At 41.6% G+C, this 24,722-nt stretch overlaps 1 protein-coding gene across 1 annotated transcript in view; it reads left to right on the forward strand.

The window, feature by feature from the left end:
- The window catches only part of SYNE1 (spectrin repeat containing nuclear envelope protein 1), a 522,133-nt gene that overhangs the window by 435,403 nt on the left and 62,008 nt on the right, over nt 1–24,722 (forward strand). The window contains 9 exon segments of the mRNA XM_025205597.1: nt 1,668–1,823; nt 5,793–5,963; nt 6,954–7,087; nt 9,304–9,508; nt 10,840–11,022; nt 12,429–12,575; nt 17,073–17,227; nt 17,721–17,868; nt 22,161–22,255. Coding sequence (XP_025061382.1) covers nt 1,668–1,823; nt 5,793–5,963; nt 6,954–7,087; nt 9,304–9,508; nt 10,840–11,022; nt 12,429–12,575; nt 17,073–17,227; nt 17,721–17,868; nt 22,161–22,255 — 1,394 coding nt within the window.

The raw sequence follows: 24,722 nt of genomic DNA on the forward strand, positions 1-24,722 counted from the left end.
AGAATAAACAGCTCTGTGTTCTTAGCAAATATTTCTGGCTCCCTGTGAATTCCTGGTGCTGATGCTTTGCCAGTTGTAATTATAAGCAGTCCTTCTTTTTGGAACAGCCACATGTGGACTGGCTCATATTTTGTAATATTAAAATCAGTTGGTTAAAAAAAAGTTTAATTTGCATTGCTAAAAAAGTTGACAGTAAATTGCTTTTACATCAAAGATGTTAAATGATGCAAGTTTTATTTCAGGTTTATGATCTAGAAATGGACTTCATATTTCCAGATTTGAATGACTTACAGCCCCCTTGATACTAAACCACAAATTTGAGTTGGCCTTAAATTCCCTTTGATGGAAATCATGAAAGTTACTCTCAGGAGTATGGGTGGAAGACTAAGATGCTTCTTTTGTGTTTTGTATCTCCCTGTTCACATAATATTGACTGAAATTTCGGGGTTAATACGTAGGCCTGCTGAATTTAATAAATAAAAAACATGTCAAATGCATTGATGGCCATGACCAAACTGCTTTGTACCTTTAATTGCTAAAACAGATAGTGTAAAATTAAAAAAAAAAAGATACAGGAGAAATGGAAAGGATTACACAAGTTAAAAGCAAAAGAAACAGAGCAACATATGTAAAATGATTCAAAATAAACAATGGACTGAACGTCTTCTCACTCAAAACTTAGAATGTGCTTTTGCTTGCTTATGTTATAGGCAAGCCAATTGAGGATTAAATTCTGATCAGGAAACCCTGTTGTTATCAAGAGAGGGCAGACTTTGGTCCTGAATATTCACTTTACCATCTAATAAATAAAGAATATTGTTTTGTCTGATGAAAATTTACAACAATGTCACATTTTTTAAAGCTTTGGACATCCCCCTAAAGGAAAAATCTACTTGGGGAAATAAAGGAACAGAAGGTGCAAGGTTTAAGCTTGTACAGTTTCTGCCTGATTAGTCTCTGGCTTGGGCACTATAGAAGGAGTAGGGAGTACAGCCTTAGAACCTAAGATTCATTAAGGAATACAGAGGACAAAATTCCAGGCCTTCCCCAGTGACTTCCTCAGGGCACTGCTTCCAAACATGGTAGGTGTGAAGGGGTTACTATTGCTCCATCATTCTGTTAGGCCTTGCTTCTCAGAAATGCTCAGGGGCATGTAGAGAGAGCTGTTGCCGCCTTGGTCCTTGTACATTTGATCCTCCAGTTTATCACAGTTAGAAACTGAAGTGCTCTAGGCTTTCTACAACCAGAGAAGATTATGCAGTAGAGCCTCTACAATCCCTTTTTAATAATAACTTAGTGTTCCCAGTGACTAATTGAAAAATACATTAAATGTCTTTAAAATACAGTAAAAACAAGGAAACACTGATTTTTGGGAAACAGGAGTTTTATATTTAACGTTTAGCTTTAAATAATTTGGGGCACTTCTGTGAAAACAAATAGTAATATTAATAGGAGCATGGACTCTGTTTAAAATTCAGGGGTTTTTTTTCAAGTACACAGAAAATATTCAATAAAAATTGCTGATTATACTTTACTTAAGGGAATCACAAACATTCAAATGTCCTCTTCCCATTCTTAATGTTGTAGAAGCTGTGGGAGTTATGGAACTTCATCTGATCTGGGAGTATTATCCATCTTTACAAAATTAAAATATACTTTTCTTTCAGGAGTTAGAAGAGTTGATTAAAGGAAAGGAAAAAGAGGTAGAAAAAGTTGAACAGAGTGGGCTGGCCTTAATCCAGAAGAAGAAAGAAGAAGTCTGTGCTACTGTCATGAGTACCTTGCAAGAACTTAACCATTCCTGGGCCAATTTGGATCATATGGTAAGAGAGTGTGGTTTAGCTCACTGAGGAGTAATATATGCTTTCTAACTCTTTTCATGCACAATCCACTTGCCACAATGCAAGGAAATATCTTCTTTGTGGGAATAAACATATGAGAAGCCTGATCAGTATCAGTCCCATCTTTCATGGGATTACATCTATGTAAAATAAATGTAATATTTCTTATTTCACAGAGGTATTAAGTTCTTTTTGTGTTGTTATCTTCAAAGCACTTCTTGGTTCTCAAAGGATAAGTTTCAGCATACTGCCATTTACAATTCCCTATTTATAAAGTTAATATGTATAATACGGCCACCAAGCCTATAAATAGAGCTACAGCCAGTATATGAACAGTGAGGGAGAATGGGAAGCAGGGATGGCCATCAGGAGACTGGGGCGTAAGCAGCCTGCCTTTCTGACTAGGGCCCCGTTCCTGGACAGGGATTGTTAAGGCTGGAACTAGACAAGTCTTATATGCAGCCTGGGGCACAGGTTGTCTGGAGGCCAGGACCAAAAGCAAGGGTCAGGAGACTTCTAATCATCAGGATCAAAGGAACCGTGCATATTCCCTATCCTTAGTCCTTCAGCCAACATACATTTGGCTGGGTAGAAGTTTCTTAAATACCCAAGAAGAGAAGTTTCTTCCAGGCAATGAAAACCATCTATGGTCCCATGGTCTTACTTTTGTGCAATCACATGATGGTTCAGTGCTCCTCAAAGACAATGAATCTATCCAAGCTAAATGGAAATAGCACTCTGAGGCACACCTCAACCATGAGTTGATGGTGATGGATACCACCACTGAGGCTGTCCCTCAACACCCTGAAAGGAAATCCCTTGCCAACTCTCCTACAGTAAAAGAACTCTGGCATGCCATCGAGAAAACCAAGAACAGCAAGGCTAGTGGACCAGGTGAAATTTTCAAGGCTGGCAGCAAGGAACTGGTATTAAGACACCATGAATTTATTCTTTGAATTTAGAACAACAAGGAGATCCTTGGGGCCCTGAGCAATACCAACACTGTGACTATCTTCAAGAAAGGAGATGAGTCTGTGTGTCAGAACTATCAAGTTATTGCCCTTCTGTCCATGGCAGGGAAAATCCTTGCCCACATCCTCCTATGAATATCTTCTGTCTCTTGCTGGGGAAGTCCTGCTGGAATCTCAGTGTGGTTTCAGACTATCCCACAAGGCAGTTGACATGATCTTTGTTGCCTACTGGGTCCAAGTGTTAGGAACAACATCAGGACCTGTATTTGGCCTTTATTGACCTCACTGAGGCCTTTGACTCCACCAATTGCAAAGCCATGTGGAAAGTAGTGGCCTGATTTGGATGCCCTAAAAGGTCCTCAGGCTTCTCCATGACCAGATGACTGTCATTGTTCTTTGTAGTGTATCATAGATAGATTCATTTGTCATCTGAACTGGTGTGAGGCAAGGATAGATCACCAGCCCAAATCTGTTCTCTAGTTTTTTGACCATCATCCTTAGTTTTCATTAAGGACCGCCTCCCTTTTGGAGTCAACATTGAATACCAAATGTACTGAGGGCTGTTCAACTTGGGATGTTTTTGCTTAGAGACTGAAGTATTTAAAACAATCCTCCCTGACCTTCAATACGTCGTTGAGGACTGTACCAGCCTTGTACACTCTAAGGAAAACCTCCAAACTGGGCTGCACCTCTTCAAAGAAGCTTACTGAACTTTGGCCTCTCTCTCAGCAATGACTAAGCTAAAGTTCTCTTTCAACCTAATCTAGGCCATGAATGTGACTCCCAGACCCTGGTCCTCAAATTACCACCAAGGGAAAGACCACAGAGGTGGCTGAGGACTTCCTTTACCTCAGTAACCACCTCTCTTTGAAAGTGAACATTGAGGAGATCCAGCACAGGATCCAGTGAACTAGCACCTCCTTCAGGATTTTGTTTCAGTACTACAAGGATACTTTGAAGACATACCTTAAGAAAGGAGATGCCAACATCAGGAAGTGGAAGGGCTCACCTGATTTCAGTGGCACTGCACCTCAAGCAAATGGCAGCCCACTTCAAGGTAAGATCCCTTGCCCTTGAAGAAGAGCAAGCAGAGAAAGGAAAAGGAGAGAAATCTAAGCCTAAGGCCTACTCTCCTTGCAGAAATACCTGCAACTTCTGTGGACGGATCTGACACTCAAGGATTGGACTCTTAAGTCATCTCAAGACCCATCATCCTTGGATCAAGGGATTGCTGATAATGAATGACTTGGGAGCCATTCCCAAGAATCAGTCTCAGAGCTCCTCCACACACAACTACAAAGGCTAGCACACCAAGCGGTACACTATTTAATTGAAGCTAGTGCTAGACCCTAGCTGGGAATTAGCCTTGAGCCCCTGACATTGGTGCTTTTATATGCTCGCCTCACAAAGCAATCCTGATCCATGTGGCCTGCCAAAATGAGGCACCACTTTAGGTGGATTGTGCAGATGTTCAAAGTAAAAACTATGCTGCTCTCTGATCTCCACTCTTAGCTTCAATCCCTGTATATGGAGCATGGGCCATTGGTTCTGCTCTTTGGCCTTGGCTACTTTGTGATGGGGAACATATTGGCACTATGCATATATATTGTGTATGTATTGCAGAAAAGGATCTGGGGTTTGTGGTGGACTATAAACTGAATACAAGTTACCAATGTAATATTATTGCAAAAAAAACCCCTAAGAACATACTGGAATACATGAACAGGAATGCTGTATGCAACATACAGGGAGAATTATTACACTCTAATTAGCACTAGTAAGGCCTCAGCTTGGAGTAGTTTGTCCAGTTTTAGGCACTGTACTTCAAGGAAGGCAAGCACAAATTGAAAAGAGTACACAAGAGAGAAAAAAGATTAGAGATCTAAAAAACATGACCTGTGAGGGTAGATTGGTAGAAGCAGGAATAATTAGTTTTGAGAAGAAAACACTTAAGGGGGACTTGTTAATAGTCATCAAACAATAAAAGTATGTTTTATATTGATCAACATCCTCTTAATTCTCTATGCCCAGTAGGGACAAGACAGCAAGTAATGGCCTTAAATTGCAACAATGGTGATATAGAATGCATATTAGGAAGAATTTTTGAATTTTGTGAGTAGTTAAACACAGAAACAAATGGTAGAGGTTGCACAATCTGTCACTGGAAGTTTTTAAGTGCAGGTTAGACAATTTTTTGATGATCTCATTTTGAGAAAGTGGCTGGATAAGATACCTTCCGAAAATCCCTTCTTCTCTGATTCTATGAGGAATAAAATAGTAGGCATCTGAGTTAATACCTCACTAAGATTAATGGGGCAATTCACACCTCTCAGATGTTCCAAGCTCTCTACAGATTCACTCAGCTGCCTCTACACAGGTAACACTCTGTTCACAGTTATGACATTTACTCCTCAGTCATAAAAACTAAAATTAATTAAAAGCATAAAAGCCAAGCTTCTAGAGAACAAAGCAAAAACTTCAGAAAAAATTCCAGTTCAGGTTCCCCACTGTGCTGTATACTGGCTCAATCCTAAATCAGCTTTATCTTGTGAAAAAAATATTTTTCTAGTTTATTTATAGATTGCATTCCATGTGTGCATCATTAATAGGGACAACCCCATGTGGTTTACAGACTAAGGGCCCCATTATGTTCAACAGACCCCAATACCTTTGTGAACTGAGCCCTAAATGCCAAACATCCACTATCTGAAAATCAGGCTCCATAAGATATGCCAAGTTCTGCAACCAAAACTGAGACACACAAAATATTAATCACACCTGAAAATCTTGGCTGAAACTGCTATGTGGAAAGGCTCCACATGAAATTTGTTTGACCAAAGAACAAAAAGCACCAAAGCTGGAGTATGTTTACCTTTTTTTTAATTCACAAGCAAATAAAAGAAATAATTTAAACAAATAGTAAATAGCTCTCACACATTTCATGTTTACCATTTGGTTTTTTTTTCCCCCCTGCCACCAGGTTAGCCAACTGAAGATATTGTTGCAGTCTGTTCTTGATCAGTGGATCATATACAAAGTGGCCTATGAAGAACTGAATAGCTACCTGATGGAAGCCAGATACTCTTTGTCCCGCTTTCATCTCCTCACAGGTTCTATGGAAGCAGTGAAAGTCCAGGTTGACAACCTTCAGGTGAAAATGAAGCCTCTTGCTATGCTTAAGGAAATATTTGGAGATAAATTCTGTCCTCTGTGCTGACTTGTCAATGTAGCTGACTACCAGTATTGACCCTTAAAATATGGAGACTCATATATGCTGCTAAGTTAAAACCTTATGATCTTAACAAACAACTTTGTATAAGTTTCTAATACAGTTGGTCCTAGATACAAAAAAACTAGCAGCATTTGAGTGAAATATTTTTAATCAAAATATTCTTCTCTTAAATTTTAAAGCAGTTCTAATTTCTAGAAGTATATTACTACTAGAAAAAATGAATCTATAAATGTGGAATGACTGTGCAGTGCCAGGGCCTAGCCTCCTTTCCTCCCCGACAAATTGTAGAGAATATAGTTTACTCCCTCCATAGAGCAGGAGGGAGATTATGTGAAATCTCCCAGTTTCCTTCCCAGGGTGTAGTGCCCCTTGCTTATAATCCAGCCTTAAGTAAGCAATTACCATAGCTGTGTATATCCAAGGGTAAGCAGGGATGCTGTCGGGTATGCTTTGCCTTTGTTAAGATGTTAACTCCACTGTTAAAAAGTTTGAGATCCTCTGAGCAGCTTACACATCTGGTCAGTCTAAATAAAATAGTAAAGAATGCCTAAAGGGTAACTGTTTTAACAGGCATGCATTTTCTTGTGTTGCTAAAAAAAATTCTACTTTGTTTTGTACTGCTCATGCTGTTAGGTTCCATAGATTATTCTTCCTTCTCTCTCTCTCTCTCTCTCACTTCCCCCCACACACCACCTTCTTTCTTTCACTTTAACTGTAGAAAGTTTTATTAGTCCAGTACTTGGCCTTCAGTCAGCTTTCTCTTTCTGGTATGCTAGCATGTACTGCAATCTTTTGATTGACGATGCTACTCAAGAATGTCTTCTTGTTTAAAACATTTTCTAATGCAAAGTTCTTACAGTGTAGATTACAGTGCTTTCATTTTCTTTTGCTTGTTTTTTTTTTATACAGAGCTTGCAGGATGAGTTGGAAAAGCAAGAGAACAGCTTACAGAAATTTGGCTCAGTGACCAACCAGTTATTAAAAGAATGTCATCCACCAGTAACAGAAGTACTTACTGATACTCTGAAAGATGTCAACATGAGGTATGAAAACTGCTTCTGGGTTGAAAAGTAAGGATGCTTTAGGAGGCGGGTGGGGGAGAGAAAATTTAAGTAGCGAGCCACACTAATTAAAAGCGCCCAAACGTCATGTATATCACTGTCCCCACGCTCAAAAATAGCAGTGAAGCGCTTAAGTCATCAAACAACTTGTAGTGTAAAGCGCCTTGCCACCAATTTTCAGCACGGGGACACTGGTACACATGACAGTGGAGGCTGCTGGAGTGCAGTAATTTCCAGTTAATTAAGTCTGCTCTGATGCACTGCATTTACAGCACCTCAGAGCAACCTTGCTTCATATCTACAGGGCCCTAAAATTCTAAGTTAAAAGCTAGTGGTGCACCAAACATAATTTTAAATAGGTTTTGGCTCATCTTACACTTCTTTATTTATTTAAAATAAAATCTTTAAATGTGCTTCTAATTTATTTTTAAATACATTAAAAACATTTTGATTGCTAAAGTCTAGATCAGACTTTATGGAATTCATAAAGGCCTACATTATTTTGTATTTAATTTGCTATTGTGTTGCTCAGTAACATAAATTATGCCCCACAGGGGGGTACTAAAAACTGAGCTCATGAACACACAAAAAATTGACATTAATTCATTCCCTAGGAAAGGCACTTGGGCATTGCTTCAAATAAACTTGTATAGATCAGTGCAGACAAGGTTCTTTGGGTGAATCTGATATCTTTTATTAGACCAACTTAAATAATTGGAAAACAATTATTAAGCAAGCTTTTGGGTTCAAAAACCCTTTGTGACGAACAGTTTTTGAATCCGAAAACTTGTTTAATAATTGTTTTCCAACTATTTAAGTTGGTCTAATAAAAGATATCACCTTAGCCTGACAAAGGGTTTTTGAACCCGAAAGCTTGCTTAATTATAGTTTTCCAACTATTTAAGTTGGTCTAATAAAAGATATCACCTTAGCCTGACAAAGGGTTTTTGAACCCGAAAGCTTGCTTAATAATAGTTTTCCAACTCTTTAAGTTGGTCTAATAAAAGATACCAGATTTACCCAAAGAACCTTGTCTGCCTATGTCCTTAGACCAACATGGCTACAACCTACGCCCCTGTATAGATCAGCGCTTCATTCTTGAATATATCTAGAATATTGTGGGTGGTATGGATTATCCTGTCTCAAAGAGAGTACTGAAAAATTTCTAGGTTCCAAACAGGAGTGATAAAAAATGTAATGAAAATTGTCTTCCTTAGAACAGGGATTTGAAACAGTAATGAAAGTCATAGGGCAGGGAATTTCTGTTTTTATTGCCTTAGTACCACAATAAGATGATGGTGGGGGCATCTACACATTCATTAATGGTTACTGCACATTTAATTTAGTACTTATATAATGAAGTATTAAATAAATGTGCAGTAAGTGGAATTACTTCACAGTAGCTCCAGCTAACACCTTTTAAGTGACACTACTGTGCATTAGCGTATTAGTACTGTTTGTGCTGTGATGTGCTACTATGCAGTATTATTAGGCTACTGCGCTGTTAGCATCTTGTATAGATGTGCACAGTGAGTTGAAAGAAGGCAGAGTTGAAAAAGAAGCTAAGAAATGTTTTTTTTTCCAGTCTGTGAGATTTAGACTGTATAACTCACTGCTTCTAGGACTTTAACATATCCAGTCCCTTTCTGAACCTTTTTTTTTATATAGATAATCATAGTACATCTCTGGCTATCCAGTCTTAAAAGGGGGATTAAATAGGGGACATAAATACTGTACTTGGGTGCTTCAGCACTTTACTGTGTACTGTTAGTCATTAGGAGGAGACTCTCCTGAGAGTTAAATCATCCCACACCTGCCTACTGTTGGATTTCTTGATTCTTCTTCTGTTGTATCTCACATTGGCCACTTTTTGGACAAGATGAACTAGCCTTCTGAAGCAAAATGGAAATTTGAACAGGCCTGGAATATACATTCCTCAGGTTTTGTCTTTTGTTTCAGTTGTTTCAGGAAAGTTGTGCCACCCTTTACTTTAAAAAAAACCGAAGATGATGATGACCGTTTAAAACCATATCAGTTTGTATAACTTGATTTAAGTTAGTGACCTCTTGCACACCATTATTTATCAAAGTAATAGACTGGTCTTATTCCTCTCATAAGCCTGCAAAGAGCATGCAATGGTTACTCCCCTGTAGTTGTTAACTCGCATGATTTGACTATCCATTTGATTTTTCAACCAGGTGGAACAACCTTCTGGAAGAAATTGCAGAGCAACTGCACTCCAGTAAGGCTATGCTTCAACTTTGGCAGAAATACAAAGACCATTACAGCGAGTGCTCTTCAAAAGTCCATCAGTATGAGAACCAGACCAATGACCTGCTGAAGAAAGCCACTAACAAGGATATAGCTGATGATGAAGTCACTGTTTGGATTCAGGATTGCAATGTATGTTGAGCAGATCAGTATTTTCTCATTATTCTGTGGTCTAAAATTGCTTTAGTTTCTGATATTGACCAATCTACTCAGGCTTCTTCAATATTTGTTTTCAGCACTTGTATGTAAGTATAGTATTTTTTGTTCACTGAAGAATCCCTCAGGTATCCAAGTGTGGGCCTTAGATCTGCTAACCAAAGCACTATGAGACACCATGCCAAAATGATCTGTTCTGCCCTTCCTGATCCCAGGGTACTGAGTCAGTCGTATTGAGCTCCTTAGATTTTTACATGCATCCTCTCACTTTGTTCCTCATCCTTCTCTTTATTATTTTTTTTCTATTTGTGGCTTAACACCACAGTGAAAACAGATGAATTATCTTTAGGTCCAATCATGCAGTCTCTGCTTATCCACATGACCCTTACTCATACAAGTAGTCCCATAGACTTCTATGGGCATCATCACATGAGTATCATAGGACCAGGCTTTGAGCTTGCCCATCTACTCAAAGCTGTCAGGTTTTTTTCAGGCAGAAAAGAAGAGATGAGTCCAAAGTCTCTGCTCCATCCAACCTTTTCCTCCACGTGAAAGGGAACCATATATTTTGTTGCAGCCTTAAGATTCTGCCCCTTCACCAAATTATTCACATGTCAAGGCTAAGCCTTACATTTTCTCCTCAACTTAAACTTTTTTTTCCATGTTTAGTTCTCTTAGTCCATTGTATGACTGTTCATAAGTAAGCTCTTTCTTTTTTCAGTCAGTTCAATATTAATGAACAATTTACAGGAAACAAAAATTGCACTCATGAGCGTCACAGTCATTTGCTGCCATAAGAAACTTCCAACCAGAGAAGCAGCATTCTCTTTTCCTGCACTGATATTAAATCCTTTTGCCTTGTAGAATTTTTTCATGAAAAATAAGGGAGTAAAATCTCTTTGGTATATTTTACTAATGGATTGGTTCAGCAAGAATGGGGGATTCGCTCAGATTTGAACAGATTAATAAACATCTCTACTGCTAGAAAAGATGCTACATCAACTTATCTTCAGTTCTCAAAACTTGCTCAAAGATAACTAATCATCTGTCAGCTCATTCCCAGGCTTTTGAACATATGCATTTCATCACATTCTTTCCTTTAAATTATTTTCCACACTAATTTAAGCCAGGTAAGAGTTGCAAAAGGTTTCTGCAGTGGAGTATAGTACTAACTATGTTTAAGTGTAATCATTCTTTTTATTCCCGTGAATTCCATGTCAAGTGTTTAGGCCCCCTTTCTTCTCAGCGTCAGCTGTTAACTTTTTTAAGTGATTTTCAAGTTTGTGTTTGCTTATGTCTTACTGTAGGACCTGCTCAAAGGCCTGAGGACAGCACAAGATTCTCTCTCAGTTCTCCATGACTTGGGAGACCAGCTTAAAAAACAAGTGGAGACTTCTGCAGCAGCAGCCATCCAGTCTGATCACCTTTCTCTGAGTCAAAACTTGTCAGCCTTAGAACAGGCTCTTGGCAAGCAACAGGCTATACTTCAGGTACAAATAATTTGTTCATATTCCTTAGTTCTGACAGTCCCATTCTATCTGCAAAAATGTGCACTAGGCAAACATGCACAAAGTGCGCCAAAAGAAATCTGTGCTGTATACACAAGAGCAATTTGTAGGCAGTAATGTACTATGTGTAGTATGCAGTCAAAGAAGTGAGAAGTAAATGTGCTCAAACTCCTTGAAGGAAACTGGGGAGGTAATCAGGTAATGGAAAAGGAAAAGACAGCCGTGAAAAGTGCTGAATGTTGCCATGGGAATCTAGAAGATCCATAGTAATTGTAGCTATTAGGTACCAAGAAAACATCCAAAAATGATCCTTCCTCCCAGTTATTAACAACTCCTCACATTTAAGTCCATAAGAGCTTTTATCATTGCTTTGGAAAAAAAAAAGAGTTAGGCTGCAATCCCACTTTTCAAATCTGTAAAGGAATCGATAAAGAGTCTGTGTTCATCACTCAGTTTTCAATGACATGGAGAATATCCAGGGCCACTGTTGACTAAAAGCAAGGGTTCATAGCCATAACACAGAAAACCTAAAGCAGTCATCTGTTCAGATGACTTAGTGGCATAACCGAAGGAATTGAACACGCCTAGAAGGCGCTCATATTTTTTTTTAAAGATCAAGCAAAAATAAAAACTAAAATCATAGAAGATTTTGTAACCATATGAAATGTAACTGCAACCAATATTTATTTTTGTTACAAGCACATCTTAAGCAGAATATTCAGTGTCACTGATGTCTTGAAATAATTTTAATTACAGCTCTCTTATTTGGTCCTTACACCAGTAAATTATTAGTAATATATTCCGTTCTTTTTAAATGAGCCTATGCATGTGATTTTATTAAAATCAACCGTTGCATGAGGTTTAAAATATTAAACAATGCTATTTATAATCCAGAGGCTCTTGAAAACCCTGGAAACCACCCCTATTTTTTTAATAACTATTTGTAACTTTCTTGAACTTCTAATTCAGCTGACTGACTTATAAAATCCCTGAGAATTAAATATATACCTTTGACCATTTTCATCAAAGTACTTAAGCATGTGCCTGGGTGCTTTTTTGAATGAGTACTTTAAGAGCAAATGGTATAATTGTTTCCCATGGCCAGTTTTTTTCCTATGTAGCAAAAAAAAAATTTAAACTGGACTTTCAGAAATAATTCAGACTTTACCATGAAAGCACCAGCACTACCATTAGCATCACCAAATACTAGCTCCACTGTAAAAGAACAAAACAAAAACAAACAACTGTCATGTTGCTACCAATGAGAAGCGCTATTGCAGGAGTTTGTGAACATCAGAATGGGAATTAGTGACTGAGTGATGACTAGCTACATGATAGTTATACAATCAGATGTAGGCTTTTAAACACTGGGTTCTTTTGTACTGAAGACTGGCATTCTGGACTACGAGACATTTGCCAAGAGTCTGGAAGCTCTGGAGGCCTGGATAACAGAAGCTGAAGAAGTGTTGAAAGGACAGGACCCTACTCATTCATCAGACCTCTCCACAATTCAGAACAGGATGGACGATCTCAAAGTGAGTGACTAATATTGACAGCATTGCATTACATTATCGTGCTAGGTTGATTAATTTATAACATCATATAGTTGTATTTAACCAAATCCAAGATGACTTTGAATTTAAAACAACTTCCCCAAAATTAGATTTTATATAGGGAACATTTTTTAATTTGTAATAATTTTTCATGTATGGAATCTAAGTATTGGAGGGTCATCTTAAATTCATCCTCCCCAGCACCACAGTGGGGAAAGCAGGTGCAGGGTAGCAGGCCGACCCCACCATTTGTACTCCCTGCAGCCTGTGCCCCTGCTGCCCCCTGGTAGTGCTCCTGTTGCCTGTCCCCTGCCCCCTGCAGTCTCTGCTCCTTTCTGTAGCCTCTGCTCCTGCCTGCTTCCCCAGCCTCTGCCCCTATCCACTCTGCAGCCTTTGCCCCCTGCCTGCTTTTCACAGCCTCTGCTCCCTACCTGCCCCCTGCAGCAGCCTCTGTCCCCTCCAGCCCTCTCCCTTCCCCCCCCCTCCCCATGCTACTTACTGTCAGGCACACTCTGGTTCCATTCCCTCCCAGGCCCAGAGCACATGCAAGCTCTGGCCCCTGCCTCCTGCTGCTGCTGCTGTGTAGCCAGGCAGGGGCTGGAGCTTGCATGCGCTCCATGGTTTGGAGAGAATGGAGCCAGAGTTGGAGCTATGCCTGACCTTAAGCAGCAGAGAAGCAGGCTGTCAGGGGAGAGGGGCAGGCGATTGCTGCAGCTCTGACTTTGGCCCCAACTTGGGCTCAGGGCCAGAGTTGGAACCACAGCAGCCACCTGACCCCCTCCTCTTCACCTTGTACTTGAATCCAAGGGCAAGTTTTCCCCCCCATGTTGAATGGGAGGAAAAACTCATCTTGGATTCAAGTCAATATGATATATGCATAAGATGCAAATGTGTGTTCGCTTAACATTAAACATGTGAATAGCTAATATGCACAAGACAGAAAAACTAAAATTAATTCTGACGATCCAGCCTTAAATTTCTTCATTGTACCTCTATGCGAAGATGATATGGATAGGTAAACTGGCTGGAATAAAACTGTACTAAAATAGTATTTGAGCCAAACAGTTTAGAAAAGTTCAGCGATTTTCTTTACTTGCTTTGTTCTCTACATTTTACTACACCTATGCAATTGGTTGGAACCCAGCACAAGAAACACAAAAGCTGAAATACCAGGTGTAACAGGTGCCTGGCCCCAGGGGTGGCCATGACACCACCTGCTGGTCATGCCGCTCCTGCTTCACCCTGACTTTCTGGGTCCCAACCCCTTCTTCCCGCCTACCACACCTTGCTGTAAATATTTAACTTGGAAAAGGGAGGCTGCCCAGAGATCCCCAAGCAAGCCCTTCTACACCAACAAGCTATGCTGTAGCAAGGTAATTGCTTTAAGGGCTAATTTTGTGTTTTCCGACTTCCCCTGTAACTATGCCCATTAGGTGCGTGTGTAGCAGGCCCTATTCGATTAGTATTCGGATTTGGCCTGAATTGTTGATTCAGATCACTGTCCCTGATTCGATTTGGCCGTATCCAAATCTGAAGATTTGATGCTGATTTGGAGAATCAGCGATTCGGCCATAGATACAGCTTTAAAAGTTTTTTCTACATATCTTGAGGTACCACCATGGCTTGTGACCACTGTGATGGTGGGGTGGATGGAGCATCCCATAGGAGTGCGAGGGGGGCCCTCCATGTGCTTGGTGGTGAACCTTGAAGCTCCTGGCCTAGAAGGCTGCAGTGGACTTCTGATCCACTTCTGGGCCTGCCAGGGAGCATGCTGGGGGTCCCCTGCACCCCCCCAGCTCAGTGACTGGCCACAAGGGGATCCCAGGTGCCCCTTCAGACCCAGGAGACACCAGTCGCCAAGCCAGAGACACGGGGGGGAGGGGGGCCAGCACGCTCCCTGATGGACCCAGAAGTGCTTCTGGTCCACTTCCGGGTCTGCTGCTGAGCACGCTAGGAAGCCCCCATGCTTCTGTGGGACGCTCCATGCACCCCACCATCGCAGCATTCACAAGCCCCTGCTACCTAGAGGTATGTAGAAAAAACATTTAAAGCGGTGTCTATGTCCGAATCACCAAATCTCTCTCTTCGGAGGTTCCAATTCAATTTGGAGAGATTAAAGGGTCTCCTGATTTGATTCGGAGATTCGCCCACCAAATTAGGCTAAATCTCCTCCAAATCGAATCAGGGACCAAAGCTTCGCACAGCCCTAATGCCCATGCCTTACAGATGTTACCATAAATCATCCACTGGGCCTGATAGCCCTATCTGTCAATCAATTAATAACCTTAGCTGCTGAGCCCTGGTCCCAGCAAGGCTTTCTTCTCTCTGGGCCACTGGCCCTGGTCTGCTTTCTGTCTGCCCTAGGCTTCAGCCTCTCTCCAGGCTTTAGCCCCTCTTGGCTTAAGCCTGATTGTCTGTGTCCTCCTTACTGTGGCCTAAGCCTTCTGCACTCTGGGCCCCTGGCCTTGTCTCTGCTCAGGCTAGACTTCTCTCTCTCTCTCTCTCTCCTTTCTTCCTGGTTACTACCTGTCTGCATCTTGCCCAATCCCTGGCAGCAAAGCAATTGCATGCCACTTAGGCACTGCTACCACCTCCTCCTCCCCAGTAGTCCTAAACCAAGCCACCAGTCTAAAATCCGAAATGGAAAACAAGCATCCCAGCTATAACTGAAAGACTGCAAGCCTATGGGCTGTATAACAAGTTTTCCCTCTGCCCTGGCAACCCTTGAGCGCCTTACTTGCTCCACCATGGCAGCACAGGAGTCATCTGGGTACTCCCCTGTAGCTGTCCATACCAGGAGCTCCTTACCCTGCATCTTGCTGAGCCAGACTGCCTGATTGAGCTCAGCCACTGGCTTTATGTGCCTCCTCAGTGCTGCCCCATCCCCCGTTATGTGACTGCAGGCACTCACAGGTATGCTCCCCTTCTTGTGCCTGATGACCTGTCCACTCTGCCTGGTCGGGCTTAGCTTTGCTGTCTGCAGCCCTTTGCTTCTGAGCTGCTTCCCTGTCTGCCTTGGCACAGTTTGCTACCCTGTCTCCACTCCCTGGGTGAGTTTCCCTCCTGGGATTGACCTCTGTGTAACTAGCAGTCTATTTGTGGACAGCCAGCTCATTAGTGGTTAGCCAGCTTCCTAGCTGCCAGCCCTCCTTGATTTAGCTCAATCTGCTAGTTTCCTCTTATAGTAACAGGAGCCTGGAAGCAGTAAGTACCGGGCAGCCCATGATTTTTTCCATATAAATTTTTCAAAGAAGAGATTCAGATAAGATTGACTTCAGGTATCCAAAATTTTAGATAATTACCCAGACTGAATCACCAAACATTTGAAGTTCCCAACCCATTAATCTAGTATTGGATATTGTGTGGTATATGTTTTAGGGCCTTCCATATATGAGCACCATATGGCAAGAAAATATTGGTCTCCCAGGATTTTTTTTAATATCCTTTATTTTAAAATTCCTGAGGAGAATGTTTCAATAGTTATATAAAACACATTAGTGATTCCCAAATCAGTGATGTATCACACATCTTAATCCAAAACCAATTCTGAGATCTCAAAGATTGATGCTGAATGCACATACTATACTAGGATTCTGTGTAATAGAACCCCTATGGAAAATGTACTTGAAGCATACATTTTGGGGTAGATCCAAACTTCCCCACGTTATTTTTGGTGGGTTCAGATTCCTACTTTAGGCCTGGTTCTACCTCATTAAGTATTGCACTTTTTTAAACATATGTTGTATCATTCCATGTATTATTTTACTAACGTAATCATATACTCATTTCAGATACCTTAATTAAAATGACTGTTCATATATACTATTAATTATACAGTATAACCTGTAATATATTGTAGTTTTAATGGTTTGATTATTTATTTCTTCCTCAGGGTCTCTCACCACCACAACCTGTTTTTTTCTCACTTTGTCCCCTTCATTTTCCTTTCACCAAAATTAGCTTACAGAACTGCTCTCCATCATGGATGCACTGATCAATATAAAATGATACCTCTTGCATGATAAGAGCATAACTTTTGGGCATGGTTAAACTGCAAAAATGAATTTTAAAAGACCTCTGCATTTGGGTTCACTAACCCAGCATTTCATGTTAACCAACCTGAGATAAAAACATGCTTTTTTTCAATGTGGAGATGCCCTTTGAAGTGCCCTCCTTCTTTGGCAACTCAGATGTATAAATCCCAAGTCTGGCAAAATATTTAAGTAAATATTTAACTAACTTAAAACATGAACAATTCCTCATGCTTATTTAAGCATGTGATTAAGTGGTTTGCTGGACTGGAGCCTTTGAGACCAGGACCTAGTCTGCCTGGTAACACACAGCATTTACCAAAAGGTGGCAATCCAGGCTGTTCCAGTATTTTTTTGGCTTGGAGCTATTGCATAATTTTCCAGATTACAGCATCATTATTACTGATTTTTTTTTCATAGTTAATGCTTTCTTCGTCACTTGTTGCAGAGCCAGATGTTAAAGTTCAGCAGCATGGCACCAGATTTAGACCGTCTGAATGAGCTGGGTTACAGACTACCTCTGAATGATAGAGAAATCAAAAGGATGCAGAATTTGAACAGGCGCTGGTCTGTTATCTCCTCACAAACCACAGAGCGATTCAGGTGGGAGCAGCTAGAGGGCCATATATTATTACTCTGGGTTAGTCATCTTTAGCTGGAATTGGTAGTTTAATGCATGGCATGTGAAACTTATGTTACAGATATTTCATTAATAAAAGCTACTTTCCTTTGAGATAACTAAGACCCCCTGTTTATAAAGAAACCATGAGCTTGTCACTCTACATTGAGCACAGAGGCTGCTTTGTAGAGGGAATGGCACTAAAAGGAAAGTGTTGGTGCTTTTGAATACAAGATAACATTTACAGTGGGGAAATTGGCACTACTTCTTTACATGTAGATTAAATAGATAGGAAAGCAGATGTACACATGTATTTTGTGTGCACTTTGGTAAAAAAAAAAAAAAATTTTCAAGGATAAAGCAGCACATGAGTTTTAATTAGATCTGTTGAAATAGCTCTTCAAGAAACCACTTCAGCTTTTTGTTTGGGTGTGTGAGAGCTGGAGACCTTACTGAATCAATCTTTCATCTTTTCAGTAAGCTACAGTCTTTCTTGCTGCATCACCAGACCTTCTTAGAGAAATGTGAGACTTGGATGGATTTCCTGATTCAGACTGAGCAGAAGCTGGCTGCAGAGATTTCAGGAAACTACCAGAGTCTTTTGGAGCAGCAGAGGGCACATGAGGCAAGTTACAACAAATGGACTCTGCTGAGCAATATTTTACTTTATCCTGAAATTGGTGATCTCTGTAACTACTGAAAATCAAAAAGGTCAAAAATCCATTTGAGCCTAGTAGCCCAATGGGCTAGCATGGGTAAGACCCATCAGTTTCCCAACAGCATGCAAAGGAGTATGTCTAGCATCATATCTCTCTTTTTTGATAAGCAAGTCAGAATGACCAGGTTATTTACAGCTGGTTAAATGGGACCAGTCTTTGGCATGTGTGTAAAGGGTGGTGCAAACAAACACTTCTGGAGCCATAAGAAGACATCATAACTGTTCTGCCACTATGCACCTCCCCACTGAAAATATTGTATCTTAATAACCGAAGCGGAAGAGTATATAAACATGTAGATCTATTATTCAAGTGTGTGTGTAACCTTTACTTCCAAGTTTCCAGATCTCATATGTTGCTTTTTTGACCATGTGCATGCCACTGTAGGTTCCCACATACTCTATGCAGCAAAAGGATTTCATCAGCAGCACCTATTCAGTCCCTTCATACGTCCTATCTTCATGCACCTTGTCTTCTTAACCAACCTGAGAGAGAACTTCTATTTCACTCTCCTCTTTTTTGTCACCATAATATATGGTACCAACTGACTTTAACCCCAAGTCATCTTGATCTCCATTATTAGTAGGAGATCAAGTACTGAAGTTCAAGCACAGGGGTGGTCCCCCTGCCCCAGGGGTGTGGGGAGACCTCCAGGGCCAGAGGATCACTGCACAGGTGACCCCTCCCCCCCCTCCCCTCCCTAGGAGTATGGGAAACCCCTGGGGCCAGTGGACTGTTGCAGGGGTGATCCCCCTATCCTGGATGTTTTGGGAAACCTCTCAGGCAGGAGGATTGCCACATGGGCAATACTAAAGTGTTGAAATTTTCCCATACCTGAATACCTTTCTCATAAAAGACAGTTTCTTTGAGCAGTGAATATCATCTCAACAAGAATCTTTAATTTAAATCAGGTCCTCGTATCTCCAGTATAATCTTGCTTTTGCTTTCTGTCACATGGTATCATGCATACAGGTGTGAGCTCACAAGTAGCTTCATTTTCATTTTCTGCAGTCATGTCTCAAATGGGTTTTCATTCCAGGCAAGCACAGTCTAAGCCAGCTGACTATTTTAAGAGATGTACGAGCCCTTAAAGGAATCGTGAAAGAACACGGCTAGTGTGCATTGGAATGCTCTCCTTTATTCTAGTCTCAATGAAAATAATAGCACTAGGTTCATCTTTAATTGGATAGGTGGCACAGGTAATTCAGGGCACCTGGACTCCATGGTAGCTGCTACTCCACTTTACTAAGGTACAGACACAGAGCACTTCTAACATTTCCTTCCTTTTAATCTCGGACTAGTTCTGAATCTTATAGTATGATCTGTGCAATTTGTTTATGATTTAATAAACAATCAAGAGGAAGCCTGATCCTCCCAGTTATATGCCAAGGAGATAAACTGCTGCAGTTGAAATATACTGCATCGGATCACCCAGCAGTACTTACTGGGAGTCCAGAAGGCTCATGCTGACATTGCTGCAGAGGTCAGGAATGGGGGCTGCATACTGTAGTAGTACATTTGGTATTCCAGCAATGGAATCACTTTTCCATTGGCTGTTTGCATCCAGCATTAACAAGAAATGTTATCATGATTTTTGTTCCATGTCCAATCTAAATCAAGACTTATTAGGAGATGCCTTTATGATTCTGTTGTGTAATCAGCTGAAAATGTGCTTTTTTACTCACCATTAATGCCAAGAGTTCTGAAAAGGGGTCAGACAACTCTCACAATAATCAGTTCCTATGCAGTGAATGCAGTTTTGTTTTGAAGCTTTTTCAGGTGTCCACCAGCCCTCCCATACATTATCCTCTCAGGACAAATCTCCCATCTTGGGATAGAGGGAAGCCTTATCATCCCTTCTCATAATAAGGTGTTTGGATGTCTAATTTGGAAATGTATTTTGTTCACTGCTACTTCTACTCTTCTTATCCAGCCACAGAAAGGAGTTTACAAGATATGCATACATTTCCAAATGTATTCCACTTTTCTCCCCTTCAGTCAACATTACTGGGTATATTATAACTGCATCTTGTCACTGAACTCTGAGAACCACTCCTTCAGTTCTGTTAGTCTCTTTAGTTATCAGCTACAAATGCCTTTGACAACTCCACATCCTTGCATATCCAGCTGCCTCAGAATTTCTCAGAGGGTTTATAAAGGAATTTCCCCCCAAGTATTAAAATCTCCATTTTGAGATCTCAGTTCAGTATTTGCATCTGTAATGAAACCTCCATTTTACCTGTTAAACATGCTTGCTACTTCATCTTTCTGTGAAAGTCACCTGTCTTAGGGCTTTAATGTCTGCTAAGATGGTAGGGGAGTCAGGAGTTTTATCTTATATCTGACCATTTCTATATTCTTTTTCATCACAACAAGGCCCAGTTCAATGAGCCCAAAATTTTTCACCAAAGCAGTTTCGAAATGACACATTAACACATTTCATATTATTTCATTACTGATGTTTGTCCCAAAGCTCTATTGCATATATTCTCCATTCCTTAGATATTAATAAGGCCTTTACCCTTTTTATTTACCCAATATTAAATCCTTCAGGCTGTTCCCTAGGTTATTCTGCCAAGTGAATAGGAGATGATGCAATCCCCATGCATGCTGTCAAACTGGATCTCAAACTATATCCAACTTTGTCTTGGCCTTTCTTATAATCTGACTCGTACCATAGGTAATTGTATTACAGCCCTAGCTGCCTTAAAAATATGTGCAGAGCAGTGACTGGGTTTCCAGTCATTCTCTTTTCCAGAAGCTATACATTAATTCAAGCATCTATATCGAACACCTCTTTTGGTAGGACAGTCCTATCGCCAGTTCCTCTGTAAGCCTCCAGGCACTAACCATCTGACTCATGTACTGCTTAGTAATCTCCCATGGTGGAATTCACATGGGTACAAATGTTCAAAGAGGAAAAGGAAAAGTTAGTTACCAGTTCAGTAATTGAAATGTTGTGTCACTATGATCATTCCAACACTTTCCCTCTGCTTTTCCTTTCTGCTTCAAATTCATCTGCTACAAAATGTTGGAACCTGTGGCAGCAGAGGAAATGGAGTGATCATTGTTATTACCCCATTCTATATATCCTCTGTTTAATGCACAAGGATAGCTAAGCCACATGTTCAATTCACATGGACAGTTCTGGCAAAATCTCTAGTCTCAAATTCATAGGGTGATAGAATACCCACAAGCACACAGGCACAGCACCTCACAAAGTCGTGTGATTACTGAGAAGATAAGTAACTTTTCTTTTACAGGACTGTTTCTTGGTTTTAACATTTTTTTTTTTAATTTGTAAGTCGCACAACATTTATTCACAATAATCTCTTAAATCCCACTATTCCCATGGACCATCCCAGCCACTCTGTTCTACTCCTACCCTGTTAGGCTAAGACTGAACTGGTAGGAATTCTGTACTTGCATCAATTTCTTCATGATCTTTCTGAAATTCACTGGCTTACAGGGCTGTTTTTGCACTAATCAGATGATTAAGTGAGAAACCCCTCTCTGCCTCAGATACCTACATAGACTTTGTGAAACCCCAAGGAAATCAGGTGGTATTATTCTTCTCTAGGCAAAAAGTGACTTAAGAACTTTTGAATTAGCATCAGAAGCCCTAATTAGAAGCACTTAATTCATTTTTGGAAATAGGATTTAGCTCCCTGCGTCACTTAGGCACTTTCAAAATGTGATCCCTTGTCTCTTGTCTTTGAGTTCTTTCGAAAAGTATATTAAGTAATCATGCAGCGGTTGCAGTCCTCAACTGGTATAAATCCATCATAACTAGTGTCATGTAAGTGACATGATGGATTTAACATAAAGATACTACCTGCATCTAGCTTGTGTTTAAAACATGCTGTCAATTACATGCTCATACCAAAGGAGTCTAAATGTAGTTTCTGCTGAAACTTTTGGTTCTTATGGTTTGATCTGAAATGTGGAGTTATAGATCCCGAAAATGAGTTTATTGTTTACACACACACAGTCACAAGAACAATAAAAAAATTGGCACGTTTACTCTTCCTCCCATTGAAGTTGATATCAACACTCTCTCATTGAATTTGTTTGCTGCAGGATTCAACAGTAAGGAGATTAAATGAGAACTGAAAATTCATGTTATCAGTGTAGGTAGGTAGAGATAAAGGCCTTGAAATGCAGGATCTTGCTTTTACTGTTTTTTCTCTGTTTCAAATAGCTGTTCCAGGCAGAGATGTTCAGTCGCCAGCAGATTTTACATTCGATCATTGCTGATGGACAACGCCTCATAGAACAAGGACAAGTAGATGACAGGTAGACATCCCTGCACTTGTTTTTTCCTTTGGGGTGGCGGGGAGGGAGGTTGGGTTTTGTTTGTTTTTCTTCTTTATATGTGTTAATTTATTTTGAACGTAAACAGAATAGAAGGAATATGGTGCCCACTCCTTAGAGATTGTCATAATAAGCTAGGCAGGCAGAGGTGAAGTGGAAACGGATGAAACTCTTAGCTTAGTGGTTTAGTTACAGATTGGCCTTATCTTAATAATACCACATTTGTGTTAAAACAGGAATATAATAAGGCCCTTCTCCTTCAACCTTGACCTACCTCCAGAATGGGCCACTTACTGCAGGAGGCAGCAGCCAGCTATATCTGCTTTGATCCCTTGAGGTGCCTATACACATGTATCGAGGCTGCTCCGACACACTGTAAGTACAGTGTGTCAGAGCAGACTCGATTAACTGAGCATGGTAAATACTAGGGCTGTGTGAAGTTTCAGTAGCCAATTCAGTTCGGAGGAGATTCAGCCCGATTCAGCGGCCAACTCTCTGAATCGAATTGGGAGACCCATTAAAAGGTCCAAATTGAACCGGAAGCCTCCAAATCAATTTGGAGAGATTCAGTGCCAACTTGAAGATTCGGCCATAACCTAAACAGCCAGCAGTCCTTGAGGACACTGGACACATCTGCCTCCAGCTGGTAAATCTGTTTTGGTGGGCGGAGTGGGGAGGGAAGGGGTTTGGTGGGGACAGATCAACGTCTTCACAGTGATAGAGGGATTGGGGCAGAGGCTGGAAGAAGCTGCTCAGCCAGGGCAGTGGGGCACAGGACTCGGGGAGAGGGGCTTCAGCCATTGCGTGCCATCATGCGCCACCAGTCCAGGAGGGCATGGGAGTGGGCATGTGCCCCTGGATCTGTGTGGGGCAGGCTGAGCTGGGCTGTGCTCAAGGAGGCTAGCCCCAGCCATCTGGTGCCAGGCTGCATTCTGCAGTGTGGATGGAGCCAGGGCTACACTCCGGGTGGCTAGCCCCAGCTGCAGCCCAGAGTGCAGCCCTGGCTCCGCCTGCCCCATAGAGTGCAGTGGAGCAGGGGCTACGAGTGGGCTGCAACCACCCTAAAATTCCCCATGCTGCCTGCCTCTCCCCAGTCCAGGTGCACGCACCCGCTGCTATGCCCTGCACCTGCTTGCCCAGCTGGGGAAAAGCCACGGCTTGTCTGGGAGGCATGGGGTGGCTAGAGCAGCTTCCATCGCTGCACGCTACTTGTCTGAGGCAGCATAGCAGCATCGTGCTGCACCTCCCCATCCCAGCTGGGTGAGCAGCGGGAAGGCATAGCCCCCCCTCCCAGCACCTTCTGCCTGGAGCAAGCCGCACCTGCATCGTGCGCCCCCGCCCCGCCCCAGCCCAAGGGGCTGCAGGGCTCCCAGTGCTACTTGGGCCACATCTTACACCCCACCGCCCTGGTTGGACAAGCAGCAGCAGGGCAGTGCCACCACTCCCAGGCCTTCCACTGTTCATCCAGAGTGCAGCCTGGCCCAGCCCGCCCCACACAGATCCAGGGACACACGCCCACTCCCATGCTCTCCTGAACCGGTGGCGCACAGTAGTGCACAGTGGCGGGAATGCCCGTCACCAAGTCCCACACCCCCCTGCCCTGGTTGGGCAGCTTGTCCCAGCCCCAATCCCTCCCTCACTGTGGGGGCGTTGATCTGCACCCCATGCCCCTTCCCTCCCTTCTCCACCCACCACAAGAGAATTACCAGCTGGAGGCAACTGTGTCCAGCATGGTTGAGGACTGCTGCCTGTTTAGTCTATGGCCGAATCTCCACATTAGAGCCAAATCTTTGGATCTGATTCGGCTGAATCGAATTGGGACAGTGATTCAAATCGCCGAATCAAATCACTGTCCCTCTGAATTGGCCGAATCTGAATCCAAACGCAATACTTGCTGCTTCACACAGGCCTAGTAATTACCGCACTCCAGTAGACTCCAGTGTCACATGTATCAGCGTCCCCATGCTGAAAAATGGTGGCCGGGGTACTTTAACTAAAGCTCATTTCACCCCCTTCCCTCCTGCATCCCGAAGCATGTGTATAAACACCCATGGGGATAACTCTCTGCCAGGAAACCCTCCCTACTGGGTTTTACAGCACAAATGGATGGGGGAGGAACCAGCATCTGGTCCAGAGAGTTAATTTTAAATATTGATGATCAAACTAGTGGGAAAAAACCCAAAATACACACCTTCATAGTACTGTATAAGGATTGCTGTGAAGTTTCCTATAGATAAAATAACCCTAATATAAACTGTACTACACATCACAATTTTCTCTGAACTTTCATTAGATCTCCCTCTTATTTCAAAGTCAGTATTAGGCATCTTCCATAGCTAGGTTTGTCTGAGAGCATACTGTGAGCTTGCACTGTGTGCACTGATAATTTTGACAAAATATTTTGATTTGAATTAAAACTTTTTTCATTGATAAGAGAATTTGATTTTTT

The sequence above is a fragment of the Alligator sinensis genome, unplaced genomic scaffold (genome assembly GCF_000455745.1).
Source record: "Alligator sinensis unplaced genomic scaffold, ASM45574v1 scaffold1177_1, whole genome shotgun sequence".
Classification (NCBI taxonomy): domain Eukaryota; kingdom Metazoa; phylum Chordata; order Crocodylia; family Alligatoridae; genus Alligator; species Alligator sinensis.